We start from the raw sequence: 24,642 nt of genomic DNA on the forward strand, positions 1-24,642 counted from the left end.
TCACGACAAGAGTTGGCTTTGTACGACGCTTAAAAGGTCTTTAAATAAATACCTTTTGAAAAGTCTATGAGGAAAATGAACGGAGAATCATTTCCTGGGCCCTGGTAGGGGGCGGGCCTGCGACACTCTATAGGGTTCAGCATTTAGGGCGGGACCCCCTTTTGGTGTTTTAAGCATTATGTTATACTTTGGCTATTGAAAAATAGCAGATCTACAAGCTCATAGCGCGGCACCGAGTGCCGCGCTATGAGCTTGTAGATCTGCTATTTTTAACTCAAACGTTTAAACTCAAATCTTTGCTTCTGGGGGGCCGTCCCTGGGAACAACATTTTCAGATGGGGGTCGGCGGGCCAAATACATATATAACCTTGTCCTTGACATGAAAACGTTTGAGAACGACTGACATAGAAACATGGGTTTTTCAGAAAACTGTCATGATTTAGAAGGCATTTGTAGAATCATTCCCAGGTCGTAATGGGTTAAGATAAGTAAGAAAGACCATGTAAGTAACCATGATAAGTAAGAAAGATCCATGTTCAGTGAAGAGTGGTATAAGCATGCATTAAAGTTCTCAGTTGCCACAGCTGATTTCAATCATGAGTCGTGTGGATTCCATATATGTCGGCCTCGGCCTCAGGTCTAAATAGGATCCAAGGTATGGGTTCAGATGGTTAAAGATGGAGTGCCGTGATTTTTTTCCACCCTAAAACATGATCATCAGGCCTTATTGTTATATAAGGAGGTATAATTTTTTTTTTAAAGTGTACAGTATTTGTTAAAATGTTGTTTTTATGTGGGCACGCCCACCAGTTCATTAAGTATGCCTGGTTTGCCTGGTGGGTGGTGATCCACCTGAACTGAAGCCGCACCCACAGCTGTAGCTGTATGATAAAGGGGGAGGGGTTAGGGGAGGGGCTGATAGTGTGATGTCACTATATTACTGTTTATTTCATTGGCCTGTTTGACTGTCAAGGGTTCAGCCTCCAGGAAGAAACCCTAAATACAAAGTTAATACACCATTGCACATAAAAACAACCCCAGGGTGTCTAATGAAGTACTGTCACCTCATAGACACATGAAAAACTGGAAAAATACAAACATTGTGGCACTCCATCTTTAATATCCAAGGTACTCTGCCTCCAGACTGTCACTGGCCACGCTGTGGAGCCGATCCTTCGCATATTTAATGTAGCTGTTGATCTCTGAGATCCGCAGTCTGTTCCTCTTCACTTCCTCCTCCTGGATCTTGAATTAAAGAGACAAGAAAGAAACCAGTGATACATCTATTCTAAAAGCATATAGACATTGATCGATCGAATACTTTATTACAGGGATGTCAAACTCAAATACACAGTGGGCCAAAATAAAGAAATCGGTCGAGGTCGAGGGCCGGACTGTGTTTCAACACACGGGCACCGCGGTCATGAGGACGTCCCAGGCAAACAGCAAAAAAGTAAATGCATTTAAAACTGAAAATGCATTATTATTAAGCTCAGTTTCCTGTTCTATGATCCTCACCAAGCACTGATTTCATAGTATGTGATATGTGCCAATGCACTCGCAGTGAATTGTCGGACTTGTAGTATTATGGTGGTCCGTGCAATATACTAATTGTCTCCACCAGGCCGAAGGCATGGTGAGAGAGTATGTTTTACACTCCGTCCGTGTGTGTGTGTGTGTGTGTGTGTCCGTCCGTGTGTGTGTCCGTGTGTCCTTCCGTCCGTCCGTTACCAGCTAATCTCCGGCACCGTTAACCCGGTCGATGCCAAACTTTGCACACACACTCCCTAGATGCCAACGATGAACCTCTGCCCCGCATTTTCCAGAACGGCCTGTTATAGCGCCACCATGAGGCAGCTTTTCACATTTGTTACCTAAAACTGCACCGATCTGCGTGAAACGTTGCATGCACACTCCCTAGAGGCCAAGGACAAACCTTTGACCTGCATTTTCCGCATCTGCCTTTTATAGCGCCACCAGGAGGCCGACTTTTGTAAAACACATTTCTGGATATTACTCCTCCAGATTCTGTCCAAAAATCTCACAAATCGTTACACAGTATCTCTATGGTCATGTGCTCAAGTCGGATCTGTCCGATATTTCATATTCCACCCCTAATTGGCTATAATTGCCTTTCACAGTTTGCAAGATTGCACCGTTTTGAACAACAGACTCAAATCATGAACACAGCATGCAATTTACGTGAAATCTTTCACACATTTTCTTACTAGGCTGAGGAATATATCCCACCCTTTTCACATTGGCCTGTTATAGCGCCACCAACAGGTTGATTTTTGCAAAACAGGTTGATTGGAACAAAATGCCTCAAATCATCCAATTGCCATACAAGGCAAACATGTTTATATTACTACTAAACATTTTGCCAAACATCTCACACAGTCCTATCCTCCTGGTGGAGACCTGTGCCCAGAAGGGCACTTTTTCTAGTTAAATATCATCCCGCGGGCCAAAGATAATTCATCCACGGGCCTGATTTGGCCCCTGGGCCTTGAGTTTGACATATATGCTTTATTAGTATAATAATAATGAATTAAGTGCCTGGTGCAATGGGACTGATCGAGGGTAGCTATACTGGGACGTATAAGTTGGGACTTTGATCACCCCGGCTGGGTCACCTGAGTGAGGGGTATGATGTTCGCGAGACCCGAAACCCCTGATGACCTTGGGATACATCACTGAGCATACGTCCCAGGTGCATCCATGTGATGTTTGTTTATGTATTTTTTTTTTTTTTTTTTTTTTTTTTTTTTTTACGATTTTTTTTTTGCGGCTTGTGCCTTTTATTGGTTTTTGAAGGGACAGACAGTAGGCTGACAGGAAACGGGAGAGAGATGGGGGAAGACATGCAGTAAAGGCCGTGTCGGGCTCGGGAGTCGAACCCGCGGCACACTGCGACTGGATTACCAGTCGGGTGCCCAGACGGTTACGCCACCGCCTGGGCCTATTTATTTCGTTTTAGTCAAAAATGTGAACCATACAGAGCATACAGTAGATACATATATGATGAACACATTAATATGTGTCATCAACAAATACACAAATAGCTATATTTACAGAGGAGGAAAGGGGGAAACGCTGGCAGTGTGTATGATCTCTCATTTCTTATTGGATTTAGTATCCAACTCCACTTGTGGTGTTATGATGCTTTCTCAAAGGCAAGTTTTGAAAGAAGCCAGTGGTTCACTGTTCACATCCTTTGATGACGACAGGACATTCCTAGCGGAATTCCCCAATATGGTGGTAAGTAGCTAGTAGAATGAATATGTTTCCATGTTTGTGCTAAATTCGGTGGCCACCATATCGTCGTAGGCACTCCTTCTGGTGTTGTGACTGTGGCTGTCACTCACCTCTGGGATATGAGACCTGCAGGGACCGCTGGGCAATAGATCAATATCATATTGATATGTGACAGATATCGTCTGGGATTTTGGACATTATCTTAAAGGACCTATAACATAAAATTCAACTTTTTCAATTTCTTTTGTGTTTTTGGGGCTCCCATATGTGTTTTCTATTCCCACAAATAACCAATTTTGAACAATCAGGCTTTCATATCATATAGGTGCTTTAATGGAAATTGCTCTCAGGAACAGCTCAACTGATTTTGTCCTCATCGTGATGTCATCAACGTCACCCTACTTTGTATAATTCCTCCTCTTCTACAGTCTGCAGTTCCAAATTTTCATTTCCACTTTGTTTACAATCTCCACCATTGTTGATTTTCCAAGCTGGCATGGAATGGAAACAAGCCTGGGTTTATCTAGCATCAGTATTATAATGACTCAAATATTAAATAATCTGCATATCAGCACCCCCACCACCTCAGGACATTGTGGTATTGCAGCTAAAACTGCTTTCAAAGTCCAGAAAGAAATGACAAGGACTGGTTATATCAGAGTGGTGATTGAGGCTCAAACCATTAGAAATAACTTTGAGGGACATAGACAATATGATATTAAATATTAAAAGCAGTTTTAAAATGCATGTTATTTGCGCTTTAATATTATCATATGGCATAAGTGTTGTCTTTCCATGTTTTTTTTTATCAACAATAGTCAACAAAAATAGCCAATCCACAAGCTCGCGACACGTGGTGATGGACGTGATGCATGATAGCTCTTTTGGAAAACATTTGAGAAAAGTGTAAAAAGAAAATGTATATCGTCGTCACAACGTATATGAATATTACCGCCTCGATATGGAGGTATTTTGGTGAAAAACATGATTGTGATTGTTAGCTTTTGTCCATGGACCATATGCAGACCGCGGCCATCTTACCATACGTTAATGGCAAGGTGCAACTTCCCATAGACAGCCCATTCATCCAAACAGAAAAGTCCTATCTGATTGTATTACACAACGTCAAACTCATCAACATTGCAGCTGTACGGAAATCTTGAATTATCCTCTTTCTATCCTCAGTGTTTGTTTCATAAAAAATCACACCCGTGTGAACTGAGTGGTGCAACTCCCCCGGACCCCCCTCTCTCTCATTAGCAGGCAACAGTGCAGCACTATCTCTCTCTCTCTCTCTCGCTCTGTTTCTGGCACAACAGCGCCACTTTTGCCCCTACTGGTACTCATAGTCACACACATTAACACACGGTTAACAACACACATTAACACACGGTTTACACGGACATTCCTGTTCCTTGGAGTGGTTGCACCACTCAAAAATCCACTATAGACATGTTATGAGCTATACTTTCTGTCCTTGCAGGTGATTATCTTTCTAAGTGTTGCAGTTTGGAAGTGCTCGTTAGATATCACTCAACTGCCCTGCGTAGCACCTGTTTTGAATGATCACATAATGCAGGAGGCGGCAGGACGTTGCTTTACTGAAAACGAGTGCTTCCAAAATCTGATGGGAAGATGGCCGCGGTCTGCAAATGGTCAATACGGTCAATGCAGCAGCCCTAAAGGTGAGGGAGGGGGGGGGGGGGTCTTCTCTTCCTACCCGTCTCATGAGCTCTGCCATCCAGGCGTTGACGCGCGTCACCAGCTCATCCTCTCGGTTGTTGATGTGCAGCAGGTGCTTCTCGTTAGAGGCGGACGCCGTGTTGGTCAGGGTGTCTTTGCTCACAAACAGCTGCAATGAGAGGCGGACACCGTGTTGGTCAGGGTGTCTTTGCTCACAAACAGCTGCAATGAACAACAATTATCAATTATTGTTTTACTTAAGTAAAAGTACCAATACTGCAATTTAGAACTACTTTGTTACAAGTAAAAGTACGGAATTGAAAATGTACTTGAGTAAAAGTACAAAAGTATCGGCATCAAAATGTACTTAAAGTACTACAAGTAAAAGTACTCATTGTGCAGAATGTGCCATTTCACAAGTTCAAAATGTGTACAAAATCTATTGAAAATAGCAGATCAACAAGCTCACAATGCGTCGCATTGTGAGCTTGTAGATCGGCTATTTTCAAATGGCCGAAATGAATAGGGTTGAAGTGGTTAATGTATGTTTTCTAATCAAAATTAAAATCTCCAAAAGTAACTAGTAACTAAAGTTTTCAAATAATTGTAGTGAAGTAAAAGTACAAATTTTGGCTCTGAGATAGTAGAGTAGAAGTAAAAGTACTGGAAATTGGAAATACTCAAGTAAAGCACAAATACCTCAAAACTGTACTTAAGTACAGTACTTAAGTAAAAGTACTTAGTTACTTTCCACCACTGTTGAAATGTACGTATGCACCGTCAGCTTGTAGATCTGCCATTTCTGAATAGCCAGCGTATCATTATAAAGTGGTTATGATGATTGTGATGCTGTATTAACACATTTAGCTGGGGCGCCCCTGGAACCCCACCAAGGACCTCTGGAGGCAGTGGCGTGCACAGACATTTAGAGGGGCAGGTGCTCAAGGAAAAAAAGGGCACCTTGTGCAGCGCGTGGAACCAGCCGGTTGCCTAAATAGTGTGAGATTTATAGATTATGGGGACTAAATAATATATTAGCTTTTTATCAAGAATTGATCAATGTCACCATGGTCCACATACTGTACAGTGTACATTGCCAAAAGGGCAGGGGTGTTCTAGCACCCCCTAGTGTCTATCTGTGCACACCACTGTCTGGAGGTCCCGGGACCCCAGAACCCACTGGTCTGCTACGCTGAGAGTGTTAGAAATGGGACCAAATGTAAGTGCTGTAGATAGATTTAATCATACATCTAAGCATTATTGTGTGTTTCTAATGCTTAAAAACATAACATAAAATAGACACCACGACATGTTGCCAAAAGTGTCAGAAAGTTAAGGTATGGCCTGGGCTGGCCAAGCGGTCCAGGCACCTAGGCTGGTAAGCCGGCCTGACATGGTGTCGCTGGTTCGAGTCCCGAGCCCGACGGCCTTTGCTGCGTGTCTTCCCCTCCATCTCTCTCCCCCTTTCCTGTCAAACTACTGTAAATCGATCAATGAAGGCAAAAAATATCTTAAAAAAACAAATTTAACTGATTTTCACATAGCTTGGACATATGCAAATTAGGGGTCCAGAGAGTCTCAACCAGTCCATAAAGGAATAGCCGCATATCTCCCTCAGAGCCTGGACTATGGGTCAGAAGATGAGATAAGTATGTATCATGTGATGACATCACACTGACCATTCTGACTTCATCAGGAAGCTCCTCCGTCAGTGTGTTCTTGGCGACCTTCTCCAGGGTCGCCACGGCGACCTCCGTGACCTCCTTATGGTGGTTGTTCTCGAGGTCACGGCACTGGGCGAAGGTACGGCGAGGTCAAAGAATACCTCTATAAAATTACACAGTGTACACATCGAAAAGCAACACAGCAGACAATAATGCGTTACAAAAATGACTGTACAAAAGGTCTCAGTCATTCAGAAATAGTGTTTGTTCATGCGCTGCATGGTCACTGGGCTCTCACTGACTCCAATGCATTCCACCGAACTTCCGGGTGTAGTTTGGCTGCCATGTGGTGCCACGAATCTGCCGTCTACTCTGGTCTGGAATTGCATGATAGCGAAAATGACGTCGATGACCTTACCTCCTTTCCATATACCTTGCATCGTACCTGGCCTACTGAGTGGCAAAAAAACTACTTTCTGGCCTTGACAGCCCATACCTGTACATCCAAACAGAAAAGTCCTATCTGATTGCATTAAAGGTGTAGTGAAACGGAAATGGTGGACATTTATTGTGAAGTTTCAAGTTGAAACACCGCTATGAAGTTTCTGAACCAATCAGAGCGTCGCATCCCTTCAGGCGATGGGACGGTAGCTAGGGAATGTTGCTATGCTATACGCAGCAGCGTGGTGTGTGTTTGTTTACAAATGAAATAGACGGCCAACTCTACCAGTTTACTGTTATGTGGCTTATTTCTACCCTATAATGTTTTCAGATACATATTTTAGCGTGATGATTAAGTTGAAACCGAGTAATACACTGTCTGGATGTTATCTGGAATGGGAATAAAAACGGAGGATTTCTGTAATCAATAGCAGCTGTGCTGCACGGATGCGCACATATTGGAGAGGATACGGGTGAGCTTCATTTTTATTGGCTTTTATCGATGTGGGCCTCGACACGTCATCACGCAGCACGTTTTCGTTTTCAGGAAGTAATAAAAAAATATATTTTTATGGACGTTTGATATAAAAACACACAAAAATGAGAATTTTCTCGTTTTTTTGGCATCCATTGTTAGGTATGCCCATATGATGACCACGGATATGGTCTAAAAGTGTGAAAAACGTATTTTTCATTTCACTACACCTTTAACCCATTTTGACCTGACCTCAAAATTTAAAAAAAATCCCCCAGTTTTCTGAAATAAATATTTTCACGATTTTTCAAAAATAGCAGACCTACAAGTTTGCTTGTAGATCTGCTATGTTTCAATAGCTAAATTATAACATAATGTTTAAAACACCAAAAGGGTTCCCGCCCAAAATGGGTTAAACTCACTTTGCCACTCGATTTGCCACTCAACTTTAAGCATGTGCATACCGGTCCGTTTGATTGGATCGGCAAACACGTGTTTACAGTTCAAATCTGCTGCCGAGCCAATCAAACGACACTATATGGTGCAATGTTCATATATAAATGTAAACATAAGACATTAAGGCTGCAGGCTGTGAAGTTGACAAATACAAAGGATATATTCCTTGAGCGGTTTCAGTGAAGCTGCCGACCATGTTAGAGATGTTCCTCTCAAAGTCTTTGATGAGGTCCTGGAACGAACGAACGAACGAAAGAATGAATCTGTAATAGTACCCATGTGCGCGCACACACACACACACACACACACACACACACACACACACACACACACACACACACACACACACACACACACACACACACACACACACACACACACACACACACACACACACACACCTCCAGCTGGTCCACCAGGTGCATCTCCAGGGTCATGACGGCGTCGCGGAACTGTGTGATGTCGTCATGACACTGCATGATGGTGACTTCCTGGACGTGAGCGTCTGTCACTTCCTGCAGCTCCTGCATCCACTGGAACCAAAGATGGTCTATGTATGAAGATGGGCCGACTTCATTGGAGCCACTAGATGGTACACAAAGCCTACAAAATGGTCTCCTAAATATAGTAGGCGTGGTTTGCTTGGGGGGAGAAGCAAAGAGGCTTCATGACTCCTCTCAAATCTCGCGAGAGACTAGTTTGTTGGCATGTAACGATATATCGTATATCGATATATATCGATATTAATCCCGATGATATGAATCGATTCATTGAAATAAAAATATCGATTTTCCAAAAAAAAAAGGGGGGCTAGTGTGTGATGTGAAATGTGAGCTTTAGTCATATTCCATCATATTCAAGTGCTTTTGGAGAGAAATGAGAGTCACTTTCAGTAGTAGAGCACTGTAGAGGGGAGCTGTGTGTGTCTGTGACTGTGCCCAGGTGATGATGGTCGTTGATGCTCATCAAGGAAGGCAATTATGTTTCTGCACTGTCAAAAGTAATGCTACTTCTTTTGCAATGTAGTTAAATAAAAAATGTGAAAAAAGCTCATGCAGGGGGGGAGATAAATTATATAATTTTTCTAGAAAATACAGATTTTACACTTGCAACCAAGTGTAAAATGACTTATACTGGATCTCTTGTCCACTAGTCCATCCCTAACATTTTAGTCCAGTTTTTATTTGTTGACAAAATTGTCCGCCTATATTTAGTCTTAGTTTTACTCATCGTAGCTTAGTTTTCATTTAGTTTCCATTTAGTTTTCGCCTGTGAAAAAAGTTTTAGTCGACGAAAACAACACTGGTAGGAACATGATACGGAGTCTTCAGCTCACCTTTCTCCGGCGCTTCTCAAACTGTGCGACCAGCTGAGCAGCCATCTGCTGGTTCTCTGCCACCGCCTCTTTCAAACCGGCGAAGAAGAGCTGCACCTCGGCCTCTCTCTGCTGCCGCTGAGCCAGGCCCATCTCAAACACCTGAACACACAGCTCCCCCAGCTGGTGCTTAAATGTATAACGGCACCGTTAAGGAAATAATGAACCATGCTTCTGACTTAGTAAATAGTATTTGGAAAAATAAATGCATTATCAACAACCACCACAACAATAGTAGGCCTACAGACTGGTTCATAATCTAACAATCTAATTGTTAGATTATGCAGCCCTACCAATAGTCATTAAGACATGCAAATCCCTTGACTCCTTCAAAACCGCTCTCAAAGGGCACCTATACGGACGGCTGCAATTCGAAACTGGCCCCCGTAGAATCTGAATCCCCTCCCCCCACCACCCACCCCTTTTTCCACTCACTGTATATGTTTCTTTTCCCTTTTTTACCTCCTTTATGATGAATTCCTGTTCTGTTCTTTGGCTATATGTCTATTTGTATGTAAATCTAAATGTTTTGATGATTTGAACATGGTGGACCCTCTTGTAAACAAGTGTAATGGCTTTATTGGGTCGTCCACTCACAGTTAACGGTGCCGGAGATTAGCTGGTAACAGACGGACGGAAGGACGGACGGACACACGGACACACACACGGACACACACGGACGGAGTGCAAAACATACTCTCTCCCCATGCCTTCGGCCTGGTGGAGACAATAAAACAAAGGATATGTTTGAAACAGATGGTCTATTCCAGACAGGTAGCTGAGTTTCTGTGCTTGTGGGTCGCCTGTGAACATGCCGTCGTACAGATGGGAGCCGTTCAGGAACTCCACGAAGGCTTCCTGACACAAACAACAACAATAGAAAGAAAATGAACACTCAAGTCAGTGGTGGATTAAACTCAACGGCAGTACAGTTGAGTCAATGCATACTCCTGGTCAATTATTATTCAACTACAAGGGAAAGGTTGCACAAGTACTGGAGTATATAGTTGCTTTTTATGTATAGAAAAGATAGATTTGCTGCTGGAACTATTACTACTTTACTGTGTGTTTTGCTCAGGGAAACCTCGGCACACAGACTGGGTGTTCAGTTGAAGACCGCCTATAGATGCAACCCTGGGCGTGTACGCTGTGAAATCCTTAGTTCATGTAAGGGTCTGGGCACACCTAAGATTCCATGCACGGACAGCTGGTGGATGGAAAAGAAGCTCCACCCACGCGGCAGGTTGCCGCGTCGGCCAGATTCCCGGGAAAAGCTTGCCCCCCAGCGCCATTCTGCCGCGTGGGTGGAGCTTCATTTCCATCCACCAGCTGTCTAAAAACCCGGAAATGACGCAAAAGATCACCCCATTCAACTGTTATCACCCGATAATCAAGAAAATGTTCGTATCGTAATCAGCACCTTAATCAATCAATAATCAACATACTGGGAAATCCGGAAGAGAAACTATGGGAGCGTTTGCTTTTTGTGTCACTGATGTCAATGACGGAGGCGCGCCGAGCGTTGCGACGGCCACCAGACCCGACTCAGCGCCGTCCGAGTTACGTCCCGATAGGCAGAGAATAGTAGCCCCTAGTTTCCATGCACCGACAATAGAGTTGGAAATGACACGTTCAGCAGGGGGAGTCCTTGACCAGGCTATGGGTGCACTCACACGGTTCATGCAATTCTCTGTGCTCGTTGGGTGTTGTGTCATGGCCGCCCAGCGGCCCAATGCATTTCCAATGGAGGTCACATGGTTTGACCCAACATTGTGTTGTGTGAGGGGGAGGGGCGCACGACTGCACCCCTCCCCCTCACACAACACAATGTTGTGTCAAACCATGTGACCTCCATTGGAAATGCATTGGGCCGCTGGGCGGCCATGACACAACACCCAACGAGCACAGAGAATTGCATGAAAGGTGTGAGCTCAGCCTATGTCTGCACCACCCTGCATGCGTGCAGTCCGGGGGAATACAGCCAAACACCACAATGTCTAGTATGCCCATATGGCCCTATTGGCCGTATTCCAACGTCCTGATAACGGTCGATTTCGTATATTTAATACAGTGATAACGGGTGAATCGGCTGAAAAGACAGCTTCCTTTGGCCGCGCATGGAAGTTCAAGAAGTGTGCCCAGGCTGTAAGAGAGCCTTATTATTTTGTTGTGTGCTTGTTTCCAGTATACCCTGTGCAGCTGGAGCGCATCCTCCTGGCTCAGTCTGTCCTCAACAGCCTTTCTGACCTGCAGCTCGTCGTGTTCGGTCTTCTCAACAGCATCCTGATGCTTGGCCAGCGCCTGCTCTTTCTGCATGGATGGACACACACACATCATGCACACTGTAGGATGTATGTATATAAAATAATCAGTGGTGGAAAAAGTACTTTTGTTTTACTTAAGTAAATGTACCAATACTGCAATTTAGAACTACTTCGTACTTCGTAAAAGTACGGAATTGAAAATGTACTTGAGTAAAAGTACAAAAGTATCGGCATCAAAATGTACTTATAAAGTGCTAAAAGTATTCATATTGCAGAATGTCCCATTTCACAAATGTGTAGAAAATCTATTGAAAATAGCCGATCTACAAGCTCTCAATGCGTCACAACGCGATGCATTGTGAGCTTGTAGATCGGCTATTTTCAAATGGCCGAAATGTATAGGGTTGAAGTGGTTAATGTATGTTTTCTAATACAATTTTAAATCGCCAAAGTAACTAGTAACTAAAGTTTTCAAATAATTGTAGTGAAGTAAAAGTAAAAATTTTGGCTCCGAGATGTAGTTGAGTAGAAGTAAAAGTACTGGAAATTGGAAATACTCAAGTAAAGTACAAATACCTCAAAATTGTACTTAAATACAGTACTTCAGTAAAAGTACTTAGTTACTTTCCACCACTGAAAACAATATATATCCATCTCCGTGATTGTACCACTGTTTGGGCATAAACAAGACGTGGAAGGGTGAATTTATAGGTGCCCACTCTTCCTGTATGCGTTCAAGCACAATACTACAGTTGCTTACAGCAGTGGTTCCCAAAGTGGGGTCCGGGGACCCTCAGGGGGACCTGAGAGAGTTCCAGGGGGCCCCCAGCTAAATGATAGTTTGGAACCAAATGGACGATTATGGGTCTGTAACTCAGAGAGTGTACAAATGGAACCAAATGGACCCGATTTGTGGGTGCATGCAGAGATAGAAATGCCATTAAATGGGGGTGCGTAGCCTAATGCATGTCAAACTGGGTGGTCCTTGAAATTCAACGGGTTGAGAGTCTCTGCTAGAGCTGTAACAATCTTCTCTTATGGGGGGTCCCTAGGGCATATCCTTTTAAATGGGGGTCCACGGACTAATATAGTGTCAATTTGGGGGTCCTTGACATGAAAAGGTTTGGGAACCACTGGCTTACGGCGTGCTCATCCAGGAGCCTGTAGTCCAAGTAGGCCAGGTTTGGCATGTATGCAGCGATGAAGGATTTGTAGTCGTCATCTTTACAGATGGGGTTTCCAGCTAGATTGACACAGTGCAGGTCCTTGAATCTTCTGAGGTAGACCACCTTCATGGGGAGAGGAAACATGGTCACGGTAGGATATGCGTCTTGTGAAACCAGCTGTGGCACTATCTTCAGAGCATACGTAACGTGCATTGTGATACTGTAAAAATAAAATAAAACAATAAAAGAGGAAAAGGAATCCGCTTGGCTCCAATGTGGATCTATTCAATAGATTCACATGTAGGAGCCAAGCCATTCTCAGTTTTAATATGTTTATTACGTTTTTCAAACAGAGACAGACAAAAAAGGATTACAAATAAGACAAAAACAAAACAAGAAAAGAAAGAGAAAAAACAACAATAGGGCATTAATTCATTCAGAACGTGTCATTATACATTCCAATATGTTACACTGCTAGGTAAGGGATAATATCTGGCTAGGTGGTCATTGTCGGGAGATAATTCACCGACAGGGAGTCCTCGGTGGTTACACTCCCTGAAGGTGAATTATATCCCGACAATGACCACCTAGCCAGATATTATCCCGCTTATTACATGGCTAACTAACATAAATTAATACATTTACCCAAAACACAACAAAAAAAGTATTCCGTAAGTTCGCGCTGCAGGGCTGCAGCACTGTCGGAAAACAAGGAAGTGAGTTGATCAAATAGAATCCATTTTCGGGTCCTGCTTCGTCTATTTCTCGCTCAAATGTTTTCAAAAAATTTTTAAGAGCAATGTTTAGCTGTAAATGACATTGTGTGTCACTAGTGTGTGTGTGTTTACATGGCTGTCATGTTGGAAACAGCAGTAAATCAAGCGGGGCGCAGCTGGTGCTCAGAGGGTTTGATTAGGCAGCGGTCTGTTATACAGCGGAGCGGTCATTATCGACACATAATTCACCGCTGAATTAAGCGATTGACCAATCAGAATCAAGCATTCAACCAAGCCATGTAATAAAGTACGATAATGAAGAGTAGAAGGCTAAATACTGAGTATAGGTTCAATGTGAGATTTGCGCAAGGTGATCTAAAGATGGTTGCCATATAACATAGAACTTGCTTGAATTGTCAAGCAAGTTTTGCTCATCAGGGCACGTCCCTGACCCTTGTAAATAATGTTTTCATCCACAGTGCCCCTGAATGAAATTGCTATTTTATTATAGCACTTTACATTTATGTCATAATATAAAATGCATTTATCAAGAAACATGCGTAAGCTAAGAACGTAACTAGAACATATCTATATAATGACACTATACATATTAACTATGCATATATACTATACTATGCTATACATATGTAGGCTACTATGATGTGCTATGACTATATACAATGCAATTATTGTGCTGTCTACATGACATGCTATAAGTCTGTTTCAAATGCTATCTAAGTCTAAAAAGTGCTATCTAAGGGGGTAGGATAAGTGCTATGGGCCATGATGGAGTCTGAAAAGGTGGGTCTTCAGACTACGGCGGAAGATTGGGAGTGATGCCGCAGTTCTGACTGCAACGGGGAGTGCATTCCACAGTTTTGGGGCCAGAAGGGAGAAGAGTTTGGGACGTGTGGAGCGTTGGCCCGGCGTTTTTAGTGAGGGTACTTCCAGCTTTCCTGCGTTGGCTGATCTGAGTGCGCGGGAGGGTTTGTAGGGTTCAATCATGCTTGCAAGATATGGGGGAGCCATACCTTTGGTTGCTTTGAATGCCAGCATCAGAGTTTTGTATTCTGTGCGGGCAGCGACTGGGAGCCAGTGCAGGGAGCGGAGCAGGGGGGAGACATGTGAGAATTTTGGCTGGTTGAAGACCAGACGAGCTGCGGCATTTTGGATCATTTGGAGAGGCTTAAGTGCACATGCCGGTAGGCCAGTAAGGAGCGAATTACAATAGTCAAGTTTTGACAAGACTGTTGTCTGGATTAGGAGCAAAGCTGGATAAAGCAAACTATATCACCTATAGGGGCAACAGTTACAATATGAATGTGTTTAAATGCCAGTGTAGCTGGTTCACTCACACACACACACACACACACACACACACACACACACACACACACACACACACACACACACACACACACACACACACACACACACACAATGCAGCAGGCATTAGACAACCTGACAGCCACCAACCTGGCAACCCTGAATGAGCCAATCAGCTGCCAGTCTCTGGTGTGTGTGTGAGAGAGAGAGAGTCCTGTACTGTTAAAACAAACTCTACCCTAACGTCACTAAAAAGTACATTACAACACTTTTTCCTTTCCAAAACAAACACAACGTACATTATGACAATATTTCACACTTTGCATTGGTAAAATAGACTTTATTTATTTTTGTCTTCCCTTCCAAAAAAACCAAAAGATAAAATTACCCCAAATCCATGGTTAAGAGTATTCCACGATGGCTCAGTGGTTTGGGCAGCTTCCTACGGTGCCTGCCAGAGGACGCTGGTTCGAGTCAAGATTCGTGACCTCGGACCAAGGACTAAGGATCCAGAATAAATAAATCAAAATAAATCAGTCTTTACCTTTTGGTCAAGTAAATGTACTATTGGAATGTATGTTGGCGGACATAATCCAAGATAATCCACTGTCAATTTGTAACAGTCAGCAGTGCCAGTTGGTGCCACAGGGTGGTGCACTGCTCCCTTTTGTTTTGCTTTGTGTAGAAGATCTGACGTAAATTCCACCTCTTGCTATAGATAGACATGACATGACATGATGTGTGTCAAACAATTGTCACACATGGATGGATGATTAGCCGTGTTTATTTATTTATTTCCGGGGGGAATGAATGAATGAATGAATGACTAACCCTGTAAAACCCGGATTAATTTCTACTTGCAAAAAAACGATTTCAACCTTACTACTACTTTACTACTACTAGGACTTATCAGAGGAAATCATGTAAAATAAATTATATATTTTTTTTTTGCACATTTATAATAATTATTAAAATAATAATAATAAATTAATAATTTACATTTGGGGGACATCTTTCACAATAATAAGAATAAATGCAAATAAATCACACTTTACCTAAATGTACAATTGAAATGTATTTAAGACCCGACTCAGCGCCGTCCGAGTTACGTCCCGATAGGCAGAGAATAGTATATATCAGTAGCCCCTAGTTTCCATGTGCTGGCAATAGTTGGAAATGACACGTCCACCTGGGGGAAACCTTGACCAGGCTATGGTGAGTATGCCAGTATGGCCACATTATGCGTGTATTATGTTGGCAGCAGTGCTCCGTTCACGTTTGTTTATTATATTAGTGCTGTCTGCCGTGAGACCTGGCTTAATATGGTCAATACTGAATCAGTCTAAAATATGCTTTGGCGCCCCCCCCCCCCCTCCACCTCTTGCTATAGACATGACATGACATGACATGACATGACATGACATGACATGACATGACATGACATGACGTGTGTCAAACAATTGTCACACATGGATGGATGATTAGCATTGTTTATTTATTTATTTCCGGGGGGAGGGAATGAATGAATGAATGAATGAATGAATGAATGAATGAATGAATGAATGAATGAATAAATAAATAAATAAATAAATAAATAATCATATTTCCGGGGGCATTTCTCTCCAGGTGAGGACAACGCCATCCAGTCAACCAAATATGGATGTCAGAAGATCAGGCATCATCTCGTATGTATTACTTCTACTTCTACTACTACTACACACACACACCTCACATTGGTTACAAACTCCACCTTACAAACTCCACCCCCTCTCGTTAATGACTCTGCCTCTCGTAATGTTAGGCCACACCTCTCATTGTCTTAGGCCACGCCTACTCGCTATGTAACTCCGCCTGCTTTGTGGGCGTGTTCTATGCAAATTGCATGGGCGTCGTTTATGCTTATTGATGGCCGTCGTCCCGTCCGCTTTGTGGGCATGGCCTATGCAAATTAATGGGCGGCGTCCCGCCTCCTTTGTGGCCGTAGTTTCGGCTACTTTGTGGGATTGGCTTATGCAAATGAAGGTGCGTGGTATGCAAATGAAGGGGATATGCAAATGAAGGGTCTTGGTATGCAAATGAAGGGGATATGCAAATGAAGGAGTGTGGTATGCAAATGAAGGGGAGTAGTATGCAAATGAAGGGCGTGTTTCGGCTACTTTGTGGGATTAGTTTATGCAAATGAAAGGGCGTGGTATGCAAATGAAGGGGATATGCAAATGAAGGGTCTTGGTATGCAAATGAAGGGGATATGCAAATGAAGGGGTATGGCATGCAAATTAAGGGGAGTAGTGTGCAAATGAAGGGCGTGTTTCGGCTACTTTGTGGGATTAGTTTATGCAAATGAAAGGGCGTGGTATGCAAATGAAGGGGATATGCAAATGAAGGGTCTTGGTATGCAAATGAAGGGGATATGCAAATGAAGGGGTGTAGTATGCAAATTAAGGGGAGTAGTATGCAAATGAAGGGCGTGTTTCGGCTACTTTGTGGGATTGGTTTATGCAAATGAAAGGGCGTGGTATGCAAATGAAGGGGATATGCAAATGAAGGGTCTTGGTATGCAAATGAAGGGGATATGCAAATGAAGGGGTGTGGTATGCAAATGAAGGGGAGGAGTATGCAAATGAAGGGCGTGTTTCGGCTACTTTGTGGGATTAGCTTATGCAAATGAGAGGGCGTGGTATGCAAATGAAGGGGATATGCAAATGAAGGGGTGTGGTATGCAAATGAAGGGGAGTAGTATGCAAATGAAGGGTGTGTTTCGGCTACTTTGTGGGATTAGCTTAAGCAAATGAGAGGGCGTGGTATGCAAATGAAGGGGATATGCAAATGAAGGGGTGTGGTATGCAAATTAAGGGGAGTAGTATGCAAATGAAGGGTGTGTTTCGGCTACTTTGTGGGATTAGTTTATGCAAATGAAAGGGCGTATGCAAATGAAGGGGAGTGGTATGCAAATGAAGGGGCATGGTTCCGGCTACTTTGTGGAATTAGTTTATGCAAATGAAGGTGCGTGGTATGCAAATGAAGGGGAGTGGTATGCAAATGAAGGGGCATGGTTCCGGCTACTCTGTGGGATTAGTTTATGCAAATGAAGGTGTGTGGTATGCAAATGAAGGGGCGTGGTATGCAGATGAAGGGGCATGGTATGCAAATGAAGGGGAGTGGTATGCAAATGAAGGTGCGTGGTATGCAAATGAAGGGGAGTGGTATGCAAATGAAGGGGCGTGGTATGCAAATGAAGGGGCATGGTATGCAAATGAAGGTGCGTGGTATGCAAATGAAGGGGCGTGGTATGCAAATGAAGGGGCATGGTTCCGGCTACTTTGTGGGATTGGTTTATGCAAATGAAGGGGCATGGTATGCAAATGAAGGTGCGTGGTATGCAAATGAAGGGGCATGGTTCCGGCTACTTTGTGGAATTAGTTTATGCAAATGAAGGTGCGTGGTATGCAAATGAAGGTGCGTGGTATGCAAATGAAGGGGAGTGGTATGCAAATGAAGGGGCATGGTTCCGGCTACTTTGTGGAATTAGTTTATGCAAATGAAGGGGCGTGGTATGCAAATTAAGGTACGTGGTATGCAAGTGAAGGGGAGTGGTATGCAAATGAAGGGGCATGGTTCCGGCTACTTTGTGGAATTAGTTTATGCAAATGAAGGTGCGTGGTATGCAAATTAAGGGGAGTGGTATGCAAATGAAGGGGCATGGTTCCGGCTACTTTGTGGGATTAGTTTATGCAAATGAAGGGGCATGGTATGCAAATGAAGGGGCATGGTTCCGGCTACTCTGTGGAATTAGTTTATGCAAATGAAGGGGCTTGGTATGCAAATGAAGGGGCATGGTTCCGGCTACTTTGTGGAATTAGTTTATGCAAATGAAGGTGCGTAGTATGCAAATGAAGGTGCGTGGTATGCAAATGAAGGTGCGTGGTATGCAAATGAAGGGGCATGGTTCCGGCTACTTTGTGGAATTAGTTTATGCAAATGAAGGGGCGTGGTATGCAAATAAAGGGGCATGGTATGCAAATGAAGGGGAGTGGTATGCAAATGAAGGTGCGTGGTATGCAAATGAAGGGGCGTGGTATGCAAATGAAGGGGCATGGTTCCGGCTACTTTGTGGAATTAGTTTATGCAAATGAAGGTGCGTGGTATGCAAATGAAGGTGCGTGGTATGCAAATGAAGGGGATATGCAAATGAAGGGGTATGGCATGCAAATTAAGGGGAGTAGTGTGCAAATGAAGGTGCGTGGTATGCAAATGAAGGGGCATGGTTCCGGCTACTTTGTGGGATTAGTTTATGCAAATGAAGGGGTATGGTATGCAAATAAAGGTGTGTGGTATGCAGATGAAGGGCGTGTTTCGGCTACTTTGTGGGATTTGCTTATGCAAATGAAGGGGTAGGGTATGCAAATGAAGGGGCGTGGTATGCAAATGAAGGGGCGTGGTATGCAAATGAAGGGGCATGGTGCCGGCTACTTTGTGGGATTAGTTTATGCAAATGAAGGTGCGTGGTATGCAAATGAAGGGGAGTGGTATGCAAATGAAGGGCATGTTTGGCATGCAAATGAAGGTGCGTGGTATGCAAATGAAGGTGCGTGGTATGCAAATGAAGGGGAGTGGTATGAAAATGAAGGAGCTTGGTTTATGCAAATGAAGGTGCGTGGCATGCAAATGAAGGGGAGTGGTATGCAAATGAAGGGCGTGGTGACACCCACTAATTTGCATAAGCGACACCCACTAATTTGCATAGCCCACACCCACAAAGTAGCCGAAACAACGCCCTTCAAATTTTCATAACCCACTCCCACAAAGTAGCGGGAACCACGCCCCTTCATTTGCATGAACCGCTCCCACAAAGTAGCCGGAACCACGCCCTTCATTTGCATACCACTCCCCTTCATTTGCATACCACTCCCCTTCATTTGCATACCACGCACCTTCATTTGCATAAACTAATCCCACAAAGTAGCCGGAAAACACGCCCTTCATTTGCATGCCAGTCCCCTTCATTTGCATACCACGCACCTTCATTTGCATACCAAGCACCTGCATTTGCATACCACTCCCCTTCATTTGCATACCACGCACCTTCATTTGCATAAGCTAATCCCACAAAGTAGCCGGAACCATGCCCCTTCATTTGCATAAACCAATCCCACAAAGTAGCCGAAACATGCCCTTCATTTGCATACCACTCCCCTTCATTTGCATACCACTCCCCTTCATTTGCATACCACGCCCCTTCATTTGCATAAACCAACCCCACAAAGTAGCCGAAACATGCCCTTCATTTGCATACCACTCCCCTTCATTTGCATACCACTCCCCTTTATTTGCATGCCACGCCCCTTCATTTGCATACCACGCACCTTCATTTGCATGCCAAACATGCCCTTCATTTGCATACCACTCCCCTTCATTTGCATACCACGCACCTTCATTTACATAAACTAATCCCACAAAGTAGCCGGAACCATGCCCCTTCATTTGCATACCATGCCCCTTCATTTGCATACCACGCACCTTCATTTGCATACCACTCCCCTTCATTTGCATACCATGCCCCTTCATTTGCATACCACGCACCTTCATTTGCATACCACTCCCCATCATTTGCATAAGCCAATCCCACAAAGTAGCCGAAACACGCCCTTCATTTGCATAAACCGCTCCAACAATGTAAGCGACACCAACTAATTTGCATAGCCCACACCCACAAAGTAGCAGGAACCACGCCCTTCATTTGCATAACCCACACCCACAAAGTAGCCGGAACCACGCCCTTCATTAGCATAAACTGCTCCCACAAAGTAAGGCCTAAGTTAGCGAGAATAGTTGCGAAATTCGACAGAACAAATCCGAGACCATCACCGCAACCGGGTCGCGGCCCCGATCGCAGCCGTATAGGGTTTGGGCCAAACGGACATACGATCGCGACAGTAGCCCTGCACGAAAGCCTCGAAATTTGCGACTTTGACGCGAAAGTCGCAGAACAAATCCGAGACCATCACCGCGGCCGGGTCGCGGCCCCGATCGCAGCCGTATAGGTTTCGGGCCAAACGGACATACGGCCGCGGCGGTAGCCTTGAACGAACGCCTACGAATTGCCGACTTTGACGCGCGACAACGCGCCAACGCGCCAACGATAAAACATCACGGTCCGACGTTCGGATATGTCGGAGAGCCAGCCGAGATGAACGGTTAGGTGTCTCGGACGTACGCCTCCGACAGTCGTACAAAACGTCCTTCACTTTGGCTCTGTGCATGCAGACACGTCATAGACCCATAGACTCTAACAGCGTCCTGGCTGAAAAATTTAAACGAGACCGCACCTCCTAGAAAGGTCGCCTGAGGACGTTCTATAGATCCATGCGTGCGTCTCCGGGAGCTCTATAACATATCCGAAAATCAGCCCGGAAGGCCTCACCGTCGTGGCGTTCCAGTGAAGCAAAGTTTGACGTTCACGCGCGCCTACGCCGACGATCGTAAGTCTGTTCGGGATGGGCCGAACACCTCTGCGATCGCGGCGACGAGCCGATCTTCGTGATGGTCTGAGTTTTTTTCTGCGACCTCGGGAACCTCAAATCTGACCCGAGGCCTAGCATTGCAGTGTAGTTCCCTTTATCGGACGCTTGTAAGAGTCCCACAAAATCGAGACCAACGCCATTTTATTCGCCATGGCCTGAATATGGATATTCGGGGGTGTTACATATTTAAAAAAATATCTATCACTTAATTGTTAAGGCATTTGGCCCAAAGGTCACCGTTGCAGTCTTTCTGCTGACCATTGACCTTTGCAAACGTCCTGGAAAGTCGAGACCGGCCCCATTGAATTTGGGACGCTCTAAATATGAATAAAATGTCTCGTTTGCGAAGAATAGGGTTAGGGAACATATCAGTGTGTTTTGTCTGTTTTCACTTCTGTGGAGAGAGGGGAGAGAGGAGGCAGTCTTTTTGCTGACCATTGACCTTTGCAAACGGCGTGGAGAGCCCAGACCGACGCCATTGGATTCTGCATTTTCTAAATATGAATAAAATGTCTAGTTTGTGAAGAATAACATTAATGAACATGTTGTGTTTTGTGTTTTGTCTGTTCATTCAAAAAGAGAGGAGAGAGAGGAGAGGAGGGGAGAGGCATATGCCTTCATACATGTGGATGGGCTGTGGCGCTGTTCTGAATTCCACTGGCAGATGACGGTCTTTTCTTTGATTCGTTTCTCTGACTTCCTATGTAAGTGCTGCTATTAAAATGCTTACTTTAAAAAGACTAAAATAGCTAAAATACAACAATTCATGGTCATAAGTTCATAAAGCATAATTCATAATAATGTCATGATACAATAATAAATATGTGGTTCATAATTGATTTCATATGAGGTTAAAAATGTAAACATGATGTGATGATAACTTTCTGAGGCAGAACCAAGTTCCCTGTCTGTCAGTAGCAACACTGGACCATGATTGATTGACTGATTGATGCATGATTGCCTGGCATTGCACACAGGTGGTACAAACATTTCTCTCACTCATTCAGACTCTGGTCTGCACAAGGAAGCACACTCGCAGCAGAGTAGTGTGTTTGAACTGTTTAAAGTTATTAAACACGGTCAAAAGGACATTCAAAGGACTGTATGAAACTCAAGAAGCATCAAGAACCTCTTTACACAACAAGCGGCCAACGAGGTATTATTATTTGAGAGTTATCTTTGTTGTGTTGTATTGTGGTGTTTTGACGGACACGTTCACCTGCGCATCGCGCAAATCTACATGTTTTGTATTTCTTTGTTTGATCAATATTATGTATTGCGACGTAATTTGTTGATTGTTTATGTGTTTATTATTTTGTGTGAACATAGTTCTCACGGCATGGAACAGCAGAGGGATGAGAAGAATGCCCAATAAATGCCCGTTTATAAAGAACCGACCTGTGTCGTCAATGTTGTGAGAAGAGCTACATCCTACGTGTGTGTTTCGTGTCGTGTCATTCATCATCACTTTGTTTACTTGACTTTATCACAGCTAACAGTCACATCAAGGTCTGTGAAATAGTTAGTAATGAATGAATAGCTGACTGTCGCGATTTTGGCTTTTATGGTGAATGTTTTACAACTATATGAACTTCAACTTTGGCCAGTAGTTGTACAAAGCCATGGGTCTGAATGTAAACAAAGTATATGCTGCTTTATAAGACAACGTTTTATTTTTATATTGAGTGGTGGTGTGATTTGCATGTTATGTAATGAGTCCGAGTTTGTATTGTGCTAAACCAGTCACCAGTAGCATGGATAAGAAGCTAACTATGCTAATCAGAATTAGCATTAAGCTAACTGCATCCACTATAATGTTACACATTATATTAATGTGCTCTGTGTGTTCAGCCATGGCCAGGACGTCGAGGCACGACCGAGAGATGGCGCTGGACGCCAAGAGACGTCTGTGTGTGAGTTCAGATCCCGTGGAGAGGCTGAGGCTGCAGTGCCTGGCCCGAGGGTCGTCTGGCATCAATGGCCTGGGCAGGTGAGTGTGTGCGCGTGCGTGCCTCCCTCAGGCACAGCAGAGGCGTACATACAGACAGTTGGACTGTGAGGTGACGTGGCAGCCCTCCTCCTCGCCATCACCCAGGAAGCCTTGGAGGTGTCGGCCGGTGTTGCTGGGCTCTATAACATATGAAAATCAGACCGGAAGGCCTTACCGTTGTGGCGTTCTTCAGAAGCAAAGGTTTTAAATAGCAGACCTACAAGCTCGTAGCGCGCCACTCGGTGTAGTGGAACGTTCGCGCGCGCCATGTCGACTAGAAAGGTCGCCCGAGGACGTACTACAGTTCCACGCGTGCGTCTCTGGGAGCTCTATAACATATCCGATAATCAGACCGGAAGGCCTTACCGTTGTGGCGTTCTACAGAAGCAAAGGTTTTAAATAGCAGATCTACAAGCTCGTAGCGCGCCACTCGGTGTAGTGGAACGTTCGCGCGCGCCATGTCGACTAGAAAGGTCGCCCGAGGACGTACTACAGTTCCACGCGTGCGTCTCTGGGAGCTCTATAACATATCCGATAATCAGACCGGAAGGCCTTACCGTTGTGGCGTTCTACAGAAGCAAAGGTTTTAAATAGCAGATCTACAAGCTCGTAGCGCGCCACTCGGTGTAGTGGAACGTTCGTGCACGCCATGTCGACTAGAAAGGTCGCCCGAGGACGTACTACAGTTCCACGCGTGCGTCTCTGGGAGCTCTATAACATATCCGATAATCAGACCGGAAGGCCTTACCGTTGTGGCGTTCTACAGAAGCAAAGGTTTTAAATAGCAGACCTACAAGCTCGTAGCGCGCCACTCGGTGTAGTGGAACGTCGCGCGTGCGCCATGTCGACTAGAAAGGTCGCCCGAGGACGTACTACTGTTCCACACGTGCGTCTCGGGGAGCTCTATAACATATCCGAAAATCAGACCGGAAGGCCTTACCGTTGTGGCGTTCTACAGAAGCAAAGGTTTTAAATAGCAGATCTACAAGCTCGTAGCGCGCCACTCGGTGTAGTGGAACGTTCGTGCACGCCATGTCGACTAGAAAGGTCGCCCGAGGACGTACTACAGTTCCACGCGTGCGTCTCTGGGAGCTCTATAACATATCCGATAATCAGACCGGAAGGCCTTACCGTTGTGGCGTTCTACAGAAGCAAAGGTTTTAAATAGCAGATCTACAAGCTCGTAGCGCGCCACTCGGTGTAGTGGAACGTCGCGCGTGCGCCATGTCGACTAGAAAGGTCGCCCGAGGACGTACTACTGTTCCACACGTGCGTCTCGGGGAGCTCTATAACATATCCGAAAATCA

General features: G+C 44.4%; 1 protein-coding gene across 1 annotated transcript; it reads right to left on the reverse strand.

Moving 5' to 3' along the window:
- Positions 1-1,104: 1,104 nt before the first annotated feature.
- LOC306937252 (dynein regulatory complex subunit 3-like) lies at positions 1,105-12,995 on the reverse strand (the record flags this gene model as incomplete). Its single annotated transcript, XM_079520919.1, has 9 exons — positions 1,105-1,245; positions 4,979-5,110; positions 6,621-6,734; positions 8,090-8,209; positions 8,379-8,510; positions 9,314-9,481; positions 10,145-10,210; positions 11,543-11,662; positions 12,759-12,995. The coding sequence occupies 9 exons, from the start codon at positions 12,993-12,995 to the stop codon at positions 1,117-1,119; spliced, it is 1,218 nt and encodes a 405-aa protein (XP_079377045.1). The 3' UTR covers positions 1,105-1,116.
- Between the last annotated feature and the right edge of the window lie 11,647 nt (positions 12,996-24,642).

Source organism: Electrona antarctica (genome assembly GCF_951216825.1).
Source record: "Electrona antarctica genome assembly, chromosome: 14".
Lineage (NCBI taxonomy): Eukaryota > Metazoa > Chordata > Actinopteri > Myctophiformes > Myctophidae > Electrona > Electrona antarctica.